General features: G+C 40.1%; 1 protein-coding gene across 1 annotated transcript in view; it reads left to right on the plus strand.

Annotated features, from left to right (window-relative positions):
• The first annotated feature begins 491 nt into the window (after positions 1 to 491).
• Positions 492 to 18,695, plus strand: part of FAM117B (family with sequence similarity 117 member B) — a 28,665-nt gene continuing 10,461 nt past the window's right edge. Inside the window, exons 1-4 of the mRNA XM_033065168.1 lie at positions 492 to 1,023; positions 7,849 to 7,997; positions 12,585 to 12,677; positions 13,170 to 13,283. Of these exons, the coding sequence (XP_032921059.1) occupies positions 492 to 1,023; positions 7,849 to 7,997; positions 12,585 to 12,677; positions 13,170 to 13,283 (888 nt within the window). The remainder of the gene's footprint in view (positions 1,024 to 7,848; positions 7,998 to 12,584; positions 12,678 to 13,169; positions 13,284 to 18,695) is intronic.

Consider the following 18,695-nt stretch of genomic DNA (forward strand, 5'->3'; position numbering starts at 1 on the left):
CTGCCCGTGGCGGCGGCCGGGCTGAGGGAGAGCCGTGAGGGGAGCCGGGAGCGCGCCCCGCTCCCGCCGGGGCTGCCCGGCCGCACGTGCCGGGGGCAGCGCGCGGCCCCGCCGCCGCCCGCGTGCGGCTCTTTAAGCGCTGCCCCCGCCCCGCGCCCCCCGGCGCGGGCCCGGCCACTCAGGCGCGCGCCCCGCAGCCAATGGGCGCGCCGTAGCTGCGCGAGCCGAGCGGCGCCGCGCCCAATGGGAGGGCGCGGTGGGCGGGGCGCGCGGCCGGGGCACTATTGTTGATGAGGCGCACGGAGGCTGCGGGCGCAGCGGCGCGGTGGGGACGGGACCGGGACGGGAACCAGGACGGGGCTGCGGTGGCCGCCGCCGCCGCCGCCGCCACCTGAGGTGTCGGACCCCGCGAGGTGCGGCCCGCGCCTCGCACCCTTCCCTCCCTTCCCCGCCTCAGGCCGTCTTCCGCGAGCCCCGGCTCCCGACGGACAATGTCCCACCAGCGCGTGAGGCGCGGCGGCTCCCCGACCCCCGCCACCTCCCTGGCGGGGGGAGGCGGCGCGGCGGCGGCGGGCGGCGGAGCAGCGGGAGCGAGCAGCCGCCTCCAGCCCATGCGGGCCACGGTGCCCTTCCAGCTCAAGCAGCAGCAGCAGCAACAACATGGCAGCCCCACGAGGAGCGGTGGCGGCCCGGGAGCGGGGCTCCCACGCGCGGCGCCCCCCGGCAGCGGCGGGCGCGGCGGCCCCTCCACGGCGCCGCCGGGGGGAGCGGCGGGCGGCGGCGGCGCCTCCTCGCGGGGCAGCCCCACGCGTGGCCATGGCGGGGCTCGGGGCAGCCCCCCGCGACACCATCACCTGCCGCCGCCGCCCCCGCCGCCACCGCCGGGCTGCGGGCCCTCGCCCTGCTCCTCGCCGGTGCCTCCGCTGCAGGAGGGCAGGGTCCGGCACCACCACCGGCGGCAGTCGCCGGAGGCGGGCAGGAGCTCCCCAGAGAGGAAGAGTCCCAGCTCCCCCGTCTGCAAAGGTGAGCACCGGGGGGTCCGGGCCGGCGGCAAAGGGCATGTCCCGGGCGGCCGGGCCAGGCGCGGGGCGCAGGGCTGGGGCCGGCGGTGCCTCGGAGCGCGCCGTGCCCCGGGGCAGAGGTAGGGACAGGGCTGTGCCCGGGCTGGTGCTCGCCCTGCCCTGCTCTGGCCGGCGGCACGGCTTGCCGGCTGTGTGTGCGTGGAAGGGCTCGTTGCTTTTGTTGCTGCTCTGTTGCGCCCTGGCTTTCAGAAGAGGAATAGAGAGCCAAGTGTGCCATGTGGGGGTTGTGACCGCTTCTGTAGTACCGCGAGTACTGCCTCGGCTTGGCAGATGAAAGGGATTCGGGAGAGTCGATGTACTTAAGGTGCTCGGGCACAAACTTAAGGTGAATTTGTTGTTTGAGGACTGTTGTGAACCCTTACTGCACACCTCGTGGCAGATGGTGTATGTGGTTGTGATCCAAACAGTGTCCCTAAGCTTGTAATTAAAGAGCTAACTAGTGCTGTAGGCATGGCACGTTGCAGTAGAACAAAAGTGTTCAGTATCTCTCTTAGTAGCTGTTTTTAACATGAACCCTGCAGAAGGATGTGTGTGCTTGAGAGTGATGACAAGCTTCTGCTACAGTGAAGATAGCATACATTTTGTCACAAACTGCTATTTAACTTTTTGAATAATTAAATCTTACTGGGAATACTGTAATGTAGTATATGGCATCAGGTTGAGGATAATAGAGGCTGACATATGTAAGCTCTTTTTCTTCTTGGGTTAAAAGTTTACTCAAAAATGCATTGGTGAAGCTTTGTGTTCATGTCCTCAAATCTAGGAAAAAGTTTTTAAGATACCAAAGCTTGCAGCTACTCATTTCCATGAAATTGCCTGTGGTAATCTAAAGAGTGAAGTTGACTAATATGCAGAAGTGTGCATGTGGAAATCTAGGACTAGCCCTCCCTTTAACACTTCTGCTTTTCCTAATACCCCTCCCCCTTTCTAAAATAATGATTGTAACCAGACTGCCACGTTGGGTTTTTTCTTTTTTCCTATCCTGGCTCTTGAGGAATGGTACTGCCAAATGAGACACTCATAACCAGTTGGTACAAGATGATTGTGTGCCTCCTAGTCTGCTAGTGTAAGAGAGGACAGATAAGGTTCTGAGTTAGATTTTCCACTTTCCAGATAAGAGTAATGAGGGTTTTATTAAGGCTGTATAATATTAAAGGCTTTGGATCGAGAAATGTGTGTATTCTTCATTTGAGTTTCGTGTTAATCAGTAATCTGAAAGACTTTATGCACATCACAAAATCCTGTCTTCTTCCTGTGAACCTCATGGAACTCTTGCCTAAGGTGCAATCTGCTGGTCTGGAGAATGAGGAAGAGCGTGGTTAGCCTTGAGGTCCAGGTTCAAAAACTGTTTGTAAAGGCATGCGTCAGATCAATTAGAGTGGAAAAATTGCACTGTCTTTTAGTCACTGGAGAAACCTGCTGAAACCATGCTGGCCTCTTTACTACTTTGAAGAATTAGCATATAGAAGGAAATAAGTCATTTGATCACTCCACTATGTTGAGATAACTCTACTAGCGTTCCACAAGATGTGTGAAAACAGGAGAGTGGTGTCCGTTTAATTGCTTCCACATGTTCCAGTTTCTGAGCAGTTCTTGTACTGGCCCCAAATGCAAGCTAAACCTCTTTAATATTGCTTAACATTTGTATTGTGTAGTCCAGTGCTTGATAGAAGCTGAGTGAACTTCAGATTTTTTTTCCTCATCTAAATGAGTAAACACTGCTAGCTGAGAACATGGAGGTGGAACTTTTTTTACTAATGAGGCAATGGTTATGCAGACATGCAGGACGCTTAAGAGTATCAGAGTCTGCTGCAGAAATACTTGGGTTTTTCTGTTTCTTGCTTTCAGTTAATTATGGCTTTTCTTTGTTCCTACAGCTGCAGACGTATTTTTTTAGATAAAAATGAACCTTGAGGTTAGGCAAATGATAGCTTTTTCTGAGCTAAGATACTGGTTGTATCTAAGTTTAAGTTGTATCTAAATATAAGTTGTATACTTCAGACTCAGTTTCATATTGTTCAGATTTTCTTTCCTGGGAAACAGTTGAATAGTTTTGAACTCAGTTTTCATGAACCTGCTTTACACTTGAGAGCCCTAACTTGTGAATTTACAGATGTGACTCTTGTGGGGTTTGGGTGTGGTTTTTGGAGGGGATTTTTAGATCTTGTTTTCTGAATTGCACTTAAATGTTGGAAATACTCATCTGAATTTATTGTTGATTGTGGGGTAATTACAAATGGAAGATTCTGTCATACAACTTCTAATTTTCCATGCTTTTCTTGCCACTTCTCTCCCTCCCTCCTAAATATGACCAGAGACCTAGATTTTGCTTTTACCTGTTTTTCATCTTTTACTTTCCCTTTCTGCAGTCTCTAGCACTTATTTCCCAGAATTCAGTTTCCAATTGCCTGTTAATGTGTTCTGCCCTTCTGGTCACTGTTGTGACCTCATTTCTACTCTGCGATGTCTGCCCTGCAATCTCCAGTTTTGGTTCAGTTATCCCACATGCCTCTTCACCTGTCTGCAAACCACCTGTTAGAGTACACTGTTTCAACATGGGATAGAGAGATGTGTGTGCTCTATCTTCATTGGTTTTGCCTTGGTTTATTCACTGTGTAAAGATCTAATGAGATATTGTTATTTCTGTTCTTACATGAAACATCTTAGAGGAGTTGAACTGCTCAGCTGCAAGAATGTTACAGTGCACCAGGCTGAGTAAACAAGAAGGTCAAGACCAGAGCCATAGCAGTTGTTTACTTTCAGGTGCCTTGAGGTTGTGAGAGAATTCTGTACTGGGTGCTGGGCTTTCTGGTATATTCCAGTTGACTGTATTGGACATCTAAACTCATTCTGAAAATTAAAGAGAAAAATTGGTCAGTTTTATTTAGAAGAAAACTTGATTGTCTTGTCTATGGAAAGCCTACTTGTGTGAAAGGGAATTATGAAAATATTATATGAAGTCTAAAAGAAGTCAGATGTGAAGCTTTCCTTGGAGGTAGAGAGAAAGAAATGGAACTCCATTGCACTCCTAAATTTCACTGTAGAATTTGTTTATTTTAATAGACTGGTGAGTGACACAATAATAACTGCAGACCTGCCAACCTTAATGACCAAGGTTTTGCAGTATTTTTGAAAGATATTACTGTAGGATAAGAGAGAAGATTTTGTGTACCATTACATTCCTGTTCTACTTACCTAAGCTGTTTAACAAATGGTAGGTATAAAGTGAATTCATTTTTGCAGCACCATACTGCACATTTCCTGTGGCCAGCACTTCAGGGAAGTTTATTGGGATTAAAAATATTTTTGTTTACTAGAGTTAAGTAGCTTTAACATCTTGGGCTTTCTAAGGTTTGGGTTTTTATTAACTCCACTAATTCAGTCATTCTTCTACAGTGGGACAATTGTGAATTACTAGTGAATAGTTCTCTTTAAATTTATGTGAGGATGATAGACAGGTTTATCTTCCAAAGGGACTATACACAGTTGGGTGGTGTGTCTGTTCTTAGTGTTCTGAGTCTGTTCAGTTCTTTTAATGAAACTTGAAAAGTAGGTGAAGCCCCAGAGATCAGTTGTAGTTCTGGGAAAGATGGCTGTACCAGCTGTGTGTGGGGGAGACCCCATGAATGGCCTTCCTGGGGAAAAGCCTGACCAAAACAGAACAAAAAGGTCAGCTGTGTGCCTTGATGCCAGAGGAGCTAGTTGGGGCTTGGGGCTCACATCTTCTCACTACTTTGGATAGCCCACTTATATGAAAAAAAGCCTGAAGTGGTACTGTCAGGGAATTTTGTGAGCTCAGTGGCATCCTAGGCTTTTCTGCTGCTTGTTTTCTCACAGTATGTGTTAGACAATATTTCTTGAGTTTCTTTCATACCTTTCAGTTGTTGGTAAGCATCTATATTTGTTCAATTTTGCTCTTCGGTCCCACTCTTACAGTGCCTGAACTTACTCTGCGTTTGGGGTGTGTGATACCAGGTTGCCTGTAGCAACTTCTGTTGGTCACCTGTACAGCAACAATTGGTGAAGACATGGCCACTTACATTTCCCCACATTATGGACTTCATTGAGTTGTACTGTGTGTGTTTTCTGTTTTTGTTCTATTACTTTGCTTTGTTTGAGACCGGTTTGCAGAAAAATTTTAATTTCTAAATAAATTTATACTAGTGGTGGATGGATAGGAGGGTTGATATTTATCACAAATACTGCTTTAGAGAGATAATCAGGCCAATTAAAAGAGATCTAATATTTAAGAAGCGTCTATTTGATGAAACAGCTCCATTGTTTTTCATCAGCCACAGCTGTTGTAACTGTTATCTCTATGGAGGCAGATCTCTTGTTATGTAGGTCACATCAAGGAAAAATAGCAGCTGAACACTTGCTTCAAGTATTGTAGGGGAAAGTGCAATGAAAACATTGTATATGTTCCCATTGATATGTTTTGAAACAGTAAGAATTGTGTAGTAGACTTTACCAATTTGTATAGACAGCTTGTGAAGGTGGAAAAGTAAAAACATATCCAAACATCATTGCCCTATCTAAATACAAGCAATTTAAAAACAGAATTTCTTAAATCAGTTTGTAAATCAGAGGAAAAGAGACTATTTACAGGCTTTGTGCCTTGAAATTAGCAGCTTCCCTTGAACTTAAATAGTAAACATTTCTCGTTCTCTCTGTTTGTTCACCAAAATAGTCTTTCCAGTTGTTTTTTGTTTTGTGTGTGGTGGAGAGGAGAGAGTAATAGATTCTGCTTCTCCAGTTTTGAAGCTGTCTGCTGCAGTGGTTTTGCAGATGATGTGGCTGACTACATACACTTCCTGATTTAATTTTTTTTTCACATACTGTTTCCCCTTGGTAAGAAGAGAGAAGCTTCTTGAAGAGGAAGAATAATAACTGAGAAGAAAAACAAACTGGGAGGATATGGCAGCTAATTCTAAGACAAATAACATGTTTGATTTAACTTTGGAAGCCAGCATAATTTTTAAGAAATGACAGGTTATGTTAGCATGCCACATTGTCCTATAGTACACACAAAGGGAATTGTTTTGAAATCGTCTGATAAAAACAGACCCTTCAGTGTGCTGTGTGGTGGTGGCAGTAGTCAGAGAATTTCTTTGATATAGGAGTCTTAAGTGCAAACTCCAGAACATGTTTGCTGCTACACCCTGAAAGCAAATCTGCTATGAGCTCAGTAGTTGTGTTGTATAATTGTTGGTACTTGTAGAAGTAATGGAGATGAGGTTTCCTGACTGCTTTGTGTGAGTGTGGCTGATTATAGTGCTGATAATTGTTTCCTTATAGTTGAATTTAAATATTTCCCACATTTTTAGTGTGTACATCTCTAATAAATTTGCACGAGGCTATTTAGTGTAGAATATCACTAGACTTAGATTCTGTCCACTCCACTGAAATCTCTACCTAACAGGCTTTAATAGTATTTACCATATGTATTTTTAGTAGATTGCAACAGCTTAGACATTGAATTTTGGACTTTTGATGTCAGTGGTTTTATTTTCTGACTAGCAGTCAGACACTAATCAGGCACAATTTCTGTTGCCTGTGAATGAGTTTGTGTGTAGTACAAATTGCTGTTATTGATACTGCTAGTGCAGAATTCATCCTAAGGCACAGTGAGAGAGGACACATGACTGAGTTTTTACAGTACCCTTTTATAAAATTTCCATCTGATTTCTGAATCATGCTTGCTGTGTTGTAGCCATGTACTTTAGCACTCTCTCTTTGTTATAGGTAAGATTAATGCACAATTCTTTCAAGTGTAATTGAAATTCTTTTTTGGGGAGTAGGTGAGATAGTAAGCTTAGATCATTGCGATCTCAGGATTTCCTTTCCTCATCTCAAAATATGTGAGCACATATGTATATCTAAACCCTGGGTTTTTGCTGCTTATCAGTCTCTTAAATTTACCCATCTTTACCAAGTTACTGTTTTGAGGAAACTTTCTTCAAGTGTTTATTCTTTGTAGCTTGTGGTGTAGTCTTTTACTGTCACTTTACTTAAGACATCATTGATAGATGAGATAGATAGAAATTTTTATTTTTAACAATATTTTCCTTCCCATATTAGTTCCAATAGTTGTTGTATTTAACCTTTTTTAGTAAGGATTCCTCGAAGTATCTAAATTTTTCTGAAATACAGTGCCAATATATACACTACAAATGAGGTGTTACAGAAGATACAGCACCAGGCAAATATGAATGTAGTTACCAAGTAGCATGTGAAGGTAGGAGATGTCTCAATTAGGTTGTAAAATGTAAATCATTACCTTATCAAAGTTGACTTCTGATTCTAAGGGTTATGCCATGTATCATGTGCTGGGTCATCAAAACATGCAGGTTTATTGTGAAGGACTAATGGGATTAACTGTAAGCTCAGCATTAAACTGGAAAAGTTCAGCCCAATTTTTCTTCATTAACCTTTATTTATGTGTAAACAGCTATTTTTATTTCTTCTACACCTTCTTTTAAGAGTCAAATGACTGTTGGACTTTTAAAGTAGTAAATAGTGGTATGTAAGCACTAATGCAACATTTGAGACATAAGGATGTTTTTAAGGAAACCAAAAAAACCGGATTTCAGGTTTATTCAAACAGAATAGAGCCTGGAAAAGCAAACTTAATTTCCTTATTAAAAGTATCTTGTTGTGTATTTAGTAACATAGTTCCAATTTGACAGCGATTTCTTGTAGACTATTAAAATGGAGAAGCTCTCTCTCTTGATTTCTTTGTAATCAAATGTTCTTGCTCTAACAGACAAATCAAGACCACCTTCATCGAGCCCTTCCAGTGTCGTTCGCAGGACATCTTCACTGGATACGCTCGCTGCTCCATACCTTGCTGGACAGTGGCCTCGGGATAATCATGGACAAGCTACTCCCTGTATGAGAGACAAAGCCACACAGGTAGGACAGTGGTTTTTGTCTTCGGCTTATTTAAGTGTGAAGACAGGATTTAAATGCAAGAAGCTTTTCCCTTGAAAACATTCACTTTAGCTTTCTTGCTCACAGGTTCCTATTCATTTTCAAAATGCAGGAATCCTACCTTTGCTATTGCCTGTGTGAATTATTTGCATTCTTTAACTATAGTATCTTTTAGGTGTTCCACTTCCTTCTTGCCTCAGGAAAACACTAGTGCTTTGTATATTGGTATTCCTATTGTTCTTACAGGGTGCAGTACACTAGATAGCACTGGAATTAAGTACTGTTTACTTTGGATTTACACAGAGAACTTAGTGATGTATCCTTATATGTCTGTCTCCAGCTTGTCATCTGTTTGTAAAAGCTCCATAATGTTCACTTGGGTTTTATGCACCAAGTATAGAATTATATGTGTTGAAGAACTGCCTGGTTGAACTGAGAATGGTGTTGAAATCTAGCTCAGTTGGAAAGTATTAAAAAAACACATTATTTGCCAGTAAACATGAACTGCTTCACAGAATTTCACAAGCTTTAAAGGTTCAGTCCTGTGCCACCTGTAAAAACAGAACCAATAAACAATTGAATTAAGCTGGCATTACCTGACAGTTGTTGTGGCATTCCTCTTTAAAGGGAGTGTTGTTACGTGGTATCCCTTCTGTATGCAGAAGTGATTCAATATGGATTGTTCCTTAAAATATCCTAGTGTTTCATTTCTCCTTCTGTGGGTGCAGTCTGGTAGTGCCTTCTTTAATGTGTGGAGTGAAAGAAAGAGGCAAATGTATCAGATTTTAAATCTCTGTTCCTGGAACATGGTTTCAACAAGAAGTCTCCACTAATTCTGAGGAACGTGAGCAGAATGCAATTGGAAGAGGACCTCATAGCATGTGGGACATCCTTGTGTTTGAACCTCTATTAGGTTTGTAACAGTAGAAAAAATGTGTCCACATAGTTTTCAGTGTGTAAGGACATGTAGGGTGTTGAGCAGATGAGGTCTGCAGTGTTACTGTGGGGCCTTTTGTGGGACGGACCACAATTCAAAGAGCAGATCAGTAAAGAAGGAAGGTGTTTTGTAGGGAAATATGCTCATGTGGGTAAGGTGGAATTAGGAGCTGGTCAAGAAGAAAGGACAGCTGAGAAACAAGTTTTCTGTGCAGGAAAATGAATTGGAAAAATGGTTAGAAGACAAAGTGAAAAAAGTAAGCAAATTGAAGTAAGAGGAGGAGGATGAAGGAAGGTATGTGACTTCCAAGGAGTGGCTGTTCGTGCCTAGCTATTAAAAGGCATCATTAAAGGGTAGAACTAAACCCATATGGGTGTCCTAACAATTTATTTTCATATTTGATTTCTTAAGATAATACTTTTTTCAAAATAATTATATTTCTGTACTGCTGCCAAAGTATTTGCTATGTTCAGTTGATAGCATTTGGGTTAGTTTCGTTATAATCTGAATCATGGTTGGGCTTTTATAATCTGTGTGTGCCAGATAACTTCCTTTTTGGCTTGTGTTTTGCTTTTGGCTTTTTCTTCTAATTCTGACACATCTAACTTCTGAGGTAGTGGGGCTTTTTTAGAGGAAATATTTGAAAGGTTAATGGGAAGACTGTAAAAAGGGCATTAGATATTTCTGGAGAATGAATACATTCAGTGGTGATTTGTGGTAGTGTATTTCTGAGAGAACTAGAATGACCTGTTTGCACTTGCTAATTTAAAATTTATCTAACCAGTAGAAAACTTAGAACTCTGGACATATATCTGTAAGTCCAAAGCTGATGTTGATACGATGCTGATGAGATATTATTGTTTTTAATCTTCTGGTGGGCCTGAGAGCAGCCAGTGGAGCTAGGGACAAGTTTAAAATGTGACTTACAATGGTGGTTTCCCAAGATAATACAGGCTACCCGTTCATATTGTTCAGCTTTTCTGGAAATGTCGTATTTGTATGAAGTTTCACTTGTGAGGTACTCTGGTTCCAGTGTGTAATTTCAGATTTCACAAAGTCTGACATGAAATGTATGTATTCTGGTTCCAAGCTTTTAGAAAACAGGAATTGAATTTGCAAAGTTATAAAAGGTTTTCAAGTTGAGTAAGCAGGGTATTTTGATTCTGTGAAGTTATGGCACAGGGAGTAGAGCCATTCAGGAAGCAGACTGGGAAGAGACAGCAATTAGTGGCACACTTCAGCTTGCAGGACTTTCTAGAGATGCCCATGCGTCTCAGCTGAGAGCTGCGTAAAAGACCCCAGGTCATGCAGAGACTATCAGACTCCTCCTGAAACTGAGTATTTTGATGAAACCTATCTACAAAACTAGACTGAATTATGTACATGAAGAATATTTGTTGGATGATGAATAGGTGTATTAATGAGCGTCCTAAGGTCTGGCTAGAATTCATACCTGCACATGTTGTTTTAAGTACTCACAAAACGGGTGTTAATCATCTTGTCTTTTTTGCTTTGAATGAAACTTTGTTTTACAAGTTAAAATGAGACAATTACTTTGTATTTTTGTAATGCTTAAATAATTCATTTTGACTGGGAAGTTTTTGCCTCTTAAGACTTCTTTCTGAAGTGTTTTACTGTTTGTAATAAATTTAGCCTTAAACTAATTTCTTGGTAATTCTAGAAAGAGGGGAGGATGTTGTGCATGGTAGTAACTAATAAGTAAGTAGTAGCACTTTAAGAATGTAGAGAAATATAAATTCCATTTTGCCTATTGGTTATTTGGTCTATTTCTTGATAATAAGTGTTCTAAACAAAATTTGGGGAATAAACAGGAGGAGACGTCCATTTCTGTTTTGATGTACAGGTTTCCTATAGTTGAATCTGAAAAGATTTCTAACTATTTGTTTTGAGGACGAGCATCAAAGCAACTTTAATGCTTTAAAATGAATCAGATGTTAATATATTAAATAATTCTTCAATCTTGAGTCAAAGTCTTGAAAATCAATTAAAGGCAAAGACTAATTAGAGTTTTAATTATTCTCCTGTAGGCAAGTGTAATGGTTGTGCTGAGTTGGGAAACTAGAATTGGTAGTTAGAACTTACTGTTCCAGGAGCTAGAGGATAGGCTAATACCCCTGACTGACACTGAGAATTGGCTAGACAAAGATTGGTACTTGGGAATGGGGGTTATCAATTATTCTATTTTATGATAAAGATCAGTGAGTGCTTTTCTAGAAAAACAGATTGTAATGGATTCTGATTTTGCTATGAAATAGGAATTTCAAAGCAACCCTATTAATTTTATTATTCAGATTTGTCCTAGTTAGTTTTTGATTAGGAATGATGAAGATTAAAAAGTACTGATAATGAAGGTTTCAATTATATGAAACTTGTCTGTAACTGAAACTGGTGGGGTTGCAGCATATGTATTTAGAGTTAAGGCTCCATATTCCCTGATAAATAGGGATTAATACCACAAAAGACTAGAGTTTCTGTGACACAGGTGGAGCTGGGGTAAGAAAGGACAGCATGTGGCTTCTGCAAGCTGTTAGTCTTACAAGCAATAACAACCACGGCACACTATAGATGTGCAGACTTCGGGGCAATCAAAGCTCTTCTCTGTAGGAGAAAGTGAGATATCCAAAAAACAAGGTTAGCTACATCACCACTGTATGCTAAGAACTGCATGGTGGCAGGAGTGAATTTCAAGGAATTTGCTGTGTCTTTCAGTGTGTAAATGCTTCCAGAAATTCTTCCCCTTGCTTCATTAGGTGGATTTAATGTGACTGCTCAGAGATTCCTGATAGATGCTACTGCCTGTCTTCTTAGAGCCTTTACAGTTCACTGCTTTTGAAGAGGTGGCTAGGTGGGAATAGGAAGTGTCCATAAAGCTTGCAGTATTATCACAGGCTTGCCTGTGCCTTTTCTTAACTGAAAAACAGTGTGTCTTAAATGATACTTTGCATTTCTCAAAAGTCCTTCACAACAATATGTTAGTGGGATTTTTTTTATTAAACACTACTGGCTCTTATTATTATCTGTACTGCTTTCTGCTTGCCTGGGACAACTGTGAATCTGGAACCCTTGTGGACATTAATAGATTTATTCCCTGCCTTGTAATAGTTCTTGTAGTGCTTATATGCCTTGCTTTTCTTCTTCTTGAGAGCAAGAACATGCTTTTGAAGTTGTGCTGGTGCAGGCTTTCACAGTGTTTACACCAAGCCACTCTTGCTAATGCTTCAGAAATAACAAGGTCAGCATCTGTGCAGGAAATTAAATATACCATCTCCCCCCAGTTCAGCAACCTCACTCTGGTTCTTCAGAGCTCTGTGGCAGCCTATGGTACATCTGGCTGTGAGTACTGCCTTATGCTCAGTCATTTGGAAGGGAAACTAGTACATCCCTATATTACACTAGGTCTGAAAGTTGTGGGTTTGGGGTTTTTTATTTATGTAGTTTCACTCTGCTTTTTCGTACTTTACCTATGAGAAAGGCTTCTAGTTGGTTACCGTTCACTTTCAGTTCTGAATCTAGTGTATCTTAAATGTTCTCTTTTCTAATTGGTCTCAAAATATTCTGCTGGATAGTAGCAATTACCTTTTTTAATTAATCCTGTAATCTTCCTCCTGCAGACAGAAAGTGCCTGGGCTGAGGAATATTTAGAAAAGAAGAGAAGCTCACACAAACGTTCATCATCGTGGGGCAGCAATGAACAGCTCAAGGAGGTCAGAAATGCCATTACTTGAGATAACTTTGGATTAAATGGTTCTTTGGTATGGACATGATGCTTCAGGAAGGCAGGAGTATTTTACTAGGTGGTGGGCTTGGTAAAAAATATTAAACGGCTGTTCATTTTATATTGATTTAATATAACAGTGCAGGTCAATTAATATTTTCCATCTGAATGTGTGGGAAAGAAAATGTTAAATGCAGGTGGCATTTTTTCATCAAAGAAGGAAATAACAACGACCTCACTACTTTCAAACTTTATGTATTTCAATTCTTTCGCTAAACCTCCAGAGGTGTCTTCTGAGCATCAACTGAACTGATAACCAACATACTTAGGTTACAAGAACTTGAGTATAATCCAGTGCTGGCAGTAATTATGAGTGTTATGGTAGTAAATAATTTTAACTAGGTGATGGAATAAATGGATAAAATTACCTGTGTACCTGAATACAGCTGTTGAAATCTGATGAGAATTTTTCCTTCATTAGATTGCAAAATTGCGTCAACAGCTGCAGAGAAGCAAGCACAGCAGCAGGCATCATCGGGACAAGGAAAGACAGTCTCCTTTTCATGGCAACCATGCAGCCATTAACCACAGTCAGGTAAGGCTCTGTGCTTTTGGGCCATGTTGGGTAGCTAATACTACTTTTTGGTCCTTTTGAGGTTGTGAGTTGCCTTAGAGGGAACTTAGGAACACCACAGGCTGCTAAATATGTTGCAGCTATAGGTGAATTCTATGACATTCTTTCTTTTGACTGCTTGAGTGAATGGGGGCCCAGATCTTTTTGTTACAGTGAGCTGACTTTGAACTCCCACTTTCAAATAATTTCAGGTAGTTAAATACATCCTTAAAGCAAGGTTTTTAAAGTGCATTCTGCAGGTTCCACAAAAGGATGACAGATAAGTTTAATAGAAACCTATAGACCGTCTTCATTACATGTTGTAAAATCATAATTATTACAGCATGTTGAATATGGCATGGAGCAAACTGCTGGTAAAACTGATACTCAAATAAAAGGTAGCTTTTTTCTGAGCACTTTGTCTTGCCAAACACTCTTCTAATACTGTGATGAGATTTAAAGAGCTCACCTGAAAAAGACCTGCTCCATGGGATTATTTATGTAAGTGTTTACACACTTCATAACTTCATTCAGCCGTTTTAAGATTTTATCCTTTTTTCCCCCTGTAATTTTTCATGGCTTGAGATGTAAAGTAATAATCCCTTCTACAAAAATTGTGATGGTTAGGCCACCACATGTTCTGTGTGCAGTTTCAGTTTTATTTCTAGGCTTCTAATGAGGTCAGGTTGACAGAGGTGTAATATTTTTAGCTCAATTGATAACAGGTGTAAAAAAATTATAGGCTTTTAGAAGCACAGATCCTTTTTCAAGTGTGTTTTTGTTGAGTAACTTTAAGAAAACCAGTAGAAAAGTTTGGAACTTTTTTCAGAGGAGAGCATTTTTTTTCTCTCCCTACTGACATCTCATGAATGTACATTTGATAGACACAATTTTTTTAACAGTTACAAAAAGAAGAAATCCCTCACAATAGCCTTGGCAAGGCAATGTAGTTGAAAGAAACTAGGAATCTCTCAGTGTTATGAATTGAGAAGGTACTTCAGCTGTGAAGCTTCTCCAAAAATCTAATCATATTCCCAATTACTCCTGAAATGTCATCAATTGTTCCAATAAGTACCATAATCTGACAAGATTAATAAAAAATTTAATTTCCATCATTCCATCCTCCTGGAAATAATTTAGACCAGGTTCTTTCATTCTTTCTTTCAAAGTCAGGTGTCTGAGTGAATGTGTTCTACTTCAAGAATGAAAATAAGAAAATAGTGTTTTCAATTACTTCTGCTCTGATCCTCTTAACTCCTACTTTGTATAAAAGCACCTTTTGTCTCTGCTACTGGAAATGTTTAGGAATTTTTTTTAGAATTACATTTATTGACATAGCAATTTAGAGATTACAGAAGTGTGGGTGCAGTGTACTGTGCTGCTGGTTTTACTGACTGCTTGAGTCTGAACAGTCCAAAATTATGAATGAAGAAAGACAAATAAATGACCCAATCCCTTTCTGGGGGCTTTTGAGAAAGACCATGAAAATCAATATACAAAATGTGTCAAACTGTTGGTTCAAAAAACCGAAACAAAGCAAAAGAGAGACCAACATATTTGATTAAGGTGTTTTATCTGAAGTTGTAGAATTTGAGGATATTTTCAACCAAAAAGTGTACTGAGGAACTTTTGATGTGGACCCTTTAGTACACTGGGGAATTACATGCACTTTAACAGGCTTGCTTGGCATTCTACAAACCTGTGGGTTTCTGAATGCAAAAGTATTGCCCCTCTAGCACAGATGGTCTTAGTGGGTTTGATTTTCAAAAATGAACAATGATGCTACTATTCTGAAAAATACCTCCCCAAATTATGTATATAACTTTAAAAATCGTAATTATTTTATTATTTTGCTTCTGGTATGGATGTCTTTGCATTCTGCCAAATTTTATAGTATGTGAATAGAATATTGTGCAATGGATAATTAGTTTTTTGGGCTTGTGAAACAAACTATAAAATGTAAATTGAAGCAAAGCAGCTTTTCCAAGACTGTGTTACAAAACAAAACATTGCTTTTCTTGGTGCATTTTGTGCCAGCTGTGTCAAGCTACTTGTGAAGGGAAGAAGTTAAAGAAGGATTCAAAGAGTAACTGAAGAGTTTAGATTAATGGCATTTAACAGCTGTTTTTCAACTCAGAGTGAAAATCTGTAACTGTAGTCACCAAGGGCAAAGTTCCTGGATTTTCTCTTCTTTTTTTTGAAAACTGCTAAACTAGAAGTTCTGGCAGCAGCTCTGTCCCTTCAGGATTTGTGGGAAGGACTGTGTAGAAACCAGAATTTAATAATTAGATATTTAGAAATTTTTTTTCATGTTCCTTGCTTGAAGGAAACTTTTGTGTTTGTTGACTCTAAAGGGTCATGTAAAGATTTGGAGCTCAAGGAGCTGAATTCTTGACAAGGTGAGAAAAAGTGTTGGGAAATTGTCAGTAGTTCCTTCACAGAGACTGGGTGAACTCTGTTTAACATTTGGAAAATGGCATACTCTTCTAGTTAAAAGAAGAAATTTCAGTGGATTCATTTCCTTTTTTCTTCCCTACTTAAACTTTACCACAATTCTTGAATTATAGCAAAATTTTTAGTGGTTCTTGCCAACTAAGCTTCTAATTGGTTGTTTATTTGTACTCTTTCTAATATAATTTTTTGTGAAGAAAGAAGTTCACATAATCTCTATAGAATAAGCTTTCTAGCTGTTCTTGACCCTCTGCTCACAATCAGGAAATAGTTGGGTGGGACCTTGATCAAGTCCTTGCTGTTGACTACAGTTATTTTCAGAGCAAATGAATGTTTTTTGTTTGTGTGTTTTTTTCATTATACCAGAAATGTTCCTTTCTGTCTTTTTTACCTGGAAGAGGAGTTTGCAGAAAGGTCATAGCCTACTCTAGTGATCTTGGGATGCTTCTGAGAGCATTTTGAATTAATTGCATTGTACTGAATCTGTAAATGAGAGTTGAAACAATGGGATCTTTCTATATTCTCAGTGTTGTTATAATGGAGAAACTAGAATTGAGGACAGAGCTGAAACCAGGTGGAAGAATAAATGGATTATTTTTTTCCAACAATGTTTTTTTCCTCAGTGCACTTGGCTGATAGTACATTTTTACTTGACACTCTGAACCATCAAGGCCCCTGCTCCTTTTGTTTTCCTGGGAGCTATGTGTCACTAGTGTCTGACCAATTGATTGATACTGAGATCAGCTGCATGCAGTTCAGTGTTGGGGGTTTGGGTTTTTTTGATGTCGCTCTTACCACCTCGCTAGGTAGAACATTTCATTTTTAGAGTAGAATTACCATGGTCCATTCAACCTAGAGGTGGCTTGATGTAAAAGCATCACAAGTGCTGGGATTCTGTTTTAAGTTTTCTTATTGTGAAAAATTGGAAGAGCTTAGAGCATTCTTCCTGAAAGGCCTGTGAATAATTTAGATTTGTTGTCACCCCTATTTCCTACCTCATGAGTTTATGCTGTACCTGTAAGTTTCAGAACTGAAAATTCTGTGCCAATGTGTTACTGTGTGAGCACAGTAATTATCCTGTGATTGGCATGGTGAGCATTCCCAGGTATTCAGATGAGTAGTCAAAGGTTGGTAGCCTATTCCTGCATGTCCATGCAGACATCTGTGAGGGTTTATTTATTTATAATAAAAACATTTCTTGTTTTGAGGCTGATTGCTCTACCCATGTCACGATACCTCCTTCTTTTACCACCCTCTGGCACCCTGGGCTAAGATATCATCCTCAGTAATGTACAGAATATTATTTTTCTTGGAAGTGAAGCGTGCTGTACTGAATTATATTGAACTCTACTGAATCTACTTTGAGCTCATAAAATAGTACCATGAACCTAAGAATTTTTGTAGTAGGCAGTCACATTTAAAGGTGAAGAATTCCCACATTTTGCTAATGACTGCTGAAATCTTAAAGCATGCTTGTGTTCTACTTCTTAACAAGCTCAGTATGTCCTAAGAATGCATATATTGAATAACTGGGTACATAAACAGCCTTAAGAGCCTGAACTTTTGCTGATGTATCTATATTGTGACTGAATATCAACCTGTATTAGTTTTTACTAGATTGTTGATCCAAGGCCTTACTTGGAACAGAATTAGCAGGGTTACTTTCTGAGACTTCTGTGCTCTTCTCCAGTGATTTTTCTTCATCTTCAGGCAAGACTTTAGAAACTCTTTGCAAGTTTGGCCACTATGAGAATGTTTAGTTTTTGTTGACAGAAGCAGAGTGACAAGCATTTCCTGAACAGAAGCTTTTGTAGTTCTTGTGCAAGTCTTTTTTGTGTTTGTTCTTTGGGGGTTTTTTATGGCTAACCTAATGTTTCAGGAAAGCAGAACCAATATAATTAATGAGTTTTGCTGCTGTAGAGATTTGTGATTGTGACAAGAGGTCTCCATTATGATCTGTGCTTAAAATATCTTGTTTACATTAATTTTTCTGAGGTAGATTTTCTACCAGACAGGCTTTGTGTGGTTTTTGTGAATGTACACAGGAAATTAAAATGCTTTGGTGTCTATATAGTCTTGTTACTTAAAGGAAAAACTAAAAAAAAAAACCTCTCACAAAAATACACTTTCAAGACCAGATAATGCTGGTCCTTCAGTCAGTAGGAGGAGTTGCTCTCAATCATGGCACACTAGGCTGAAGAGAGTCCAGGAATTTTCCATGGGAATTCTACTGTGACTTCAGTGTGTTGTGCTGTTCTTTGAGTTGAATTAAATGTTTGCAGGAAGTATTACATTACCTGTAGTACACACATACCTAATGAGTGCAGAACCTTCTAATATTCTGGTAGGGAGACTTTTTTAACTGGAGGGCAGATGCCAATGGAGAGACTGGGAAATCTCAAGAACTTGTGGTATGCAAAAGGGAGTTTTGGGAAAATTCAGTAATGTGTTTTCTGGGAATGAAATTTTTGTGCATATTTTGAAACACTGGATTTTTGAACTGTTAATCTTCATTCTGCAGCAACTGAGTATTAACATTTGGGTTTGGGATTTTGCTCTTTTTGTGGAAGTCTCCCCGAGTTGTTTTGTCAACCTTTCATTCTGTCTTAATACAGTTAATGCATTTGTCTTAATTTTTAACATAGTGCAATCTTGCATTTCTGGAATAATTTTCCTTCTGCATGTGTCATGTTATTGCAGGTGGCCACAGATTTCCATTAAAATACAATTTTACTGTGGTTACAATCCAACAGTGAGTGATGTGACCTTGTGGTATAGCTCACTTTAGGAGAAATGTGAATGTATTTTAAAGGCATCAAAATTACTTACATTTAAATATGTGCTGTTTCATTTTCACTTGCAAAGCTATGTCAAGCTAGAGGCAGACCATATCAAGGTAGATTTTTGGAACTAGGTTATATAGCTTTTCCTGCTAAAATTGGA

Source organism: Catharus ustulatus, chromosome 7 (assembly GCF_009819885.2).
Source record: "Catharus ustulatus isolate bCatUst1 chromosome 7, bCatUst1.pri.v2, whole genome shotgun sequence".
Lineage (NCBI taxonomy): Eukaryota > Metazoa > Chordata > Aves > Passeriformes > Turdidae > Catharus > Catharus ustulatus.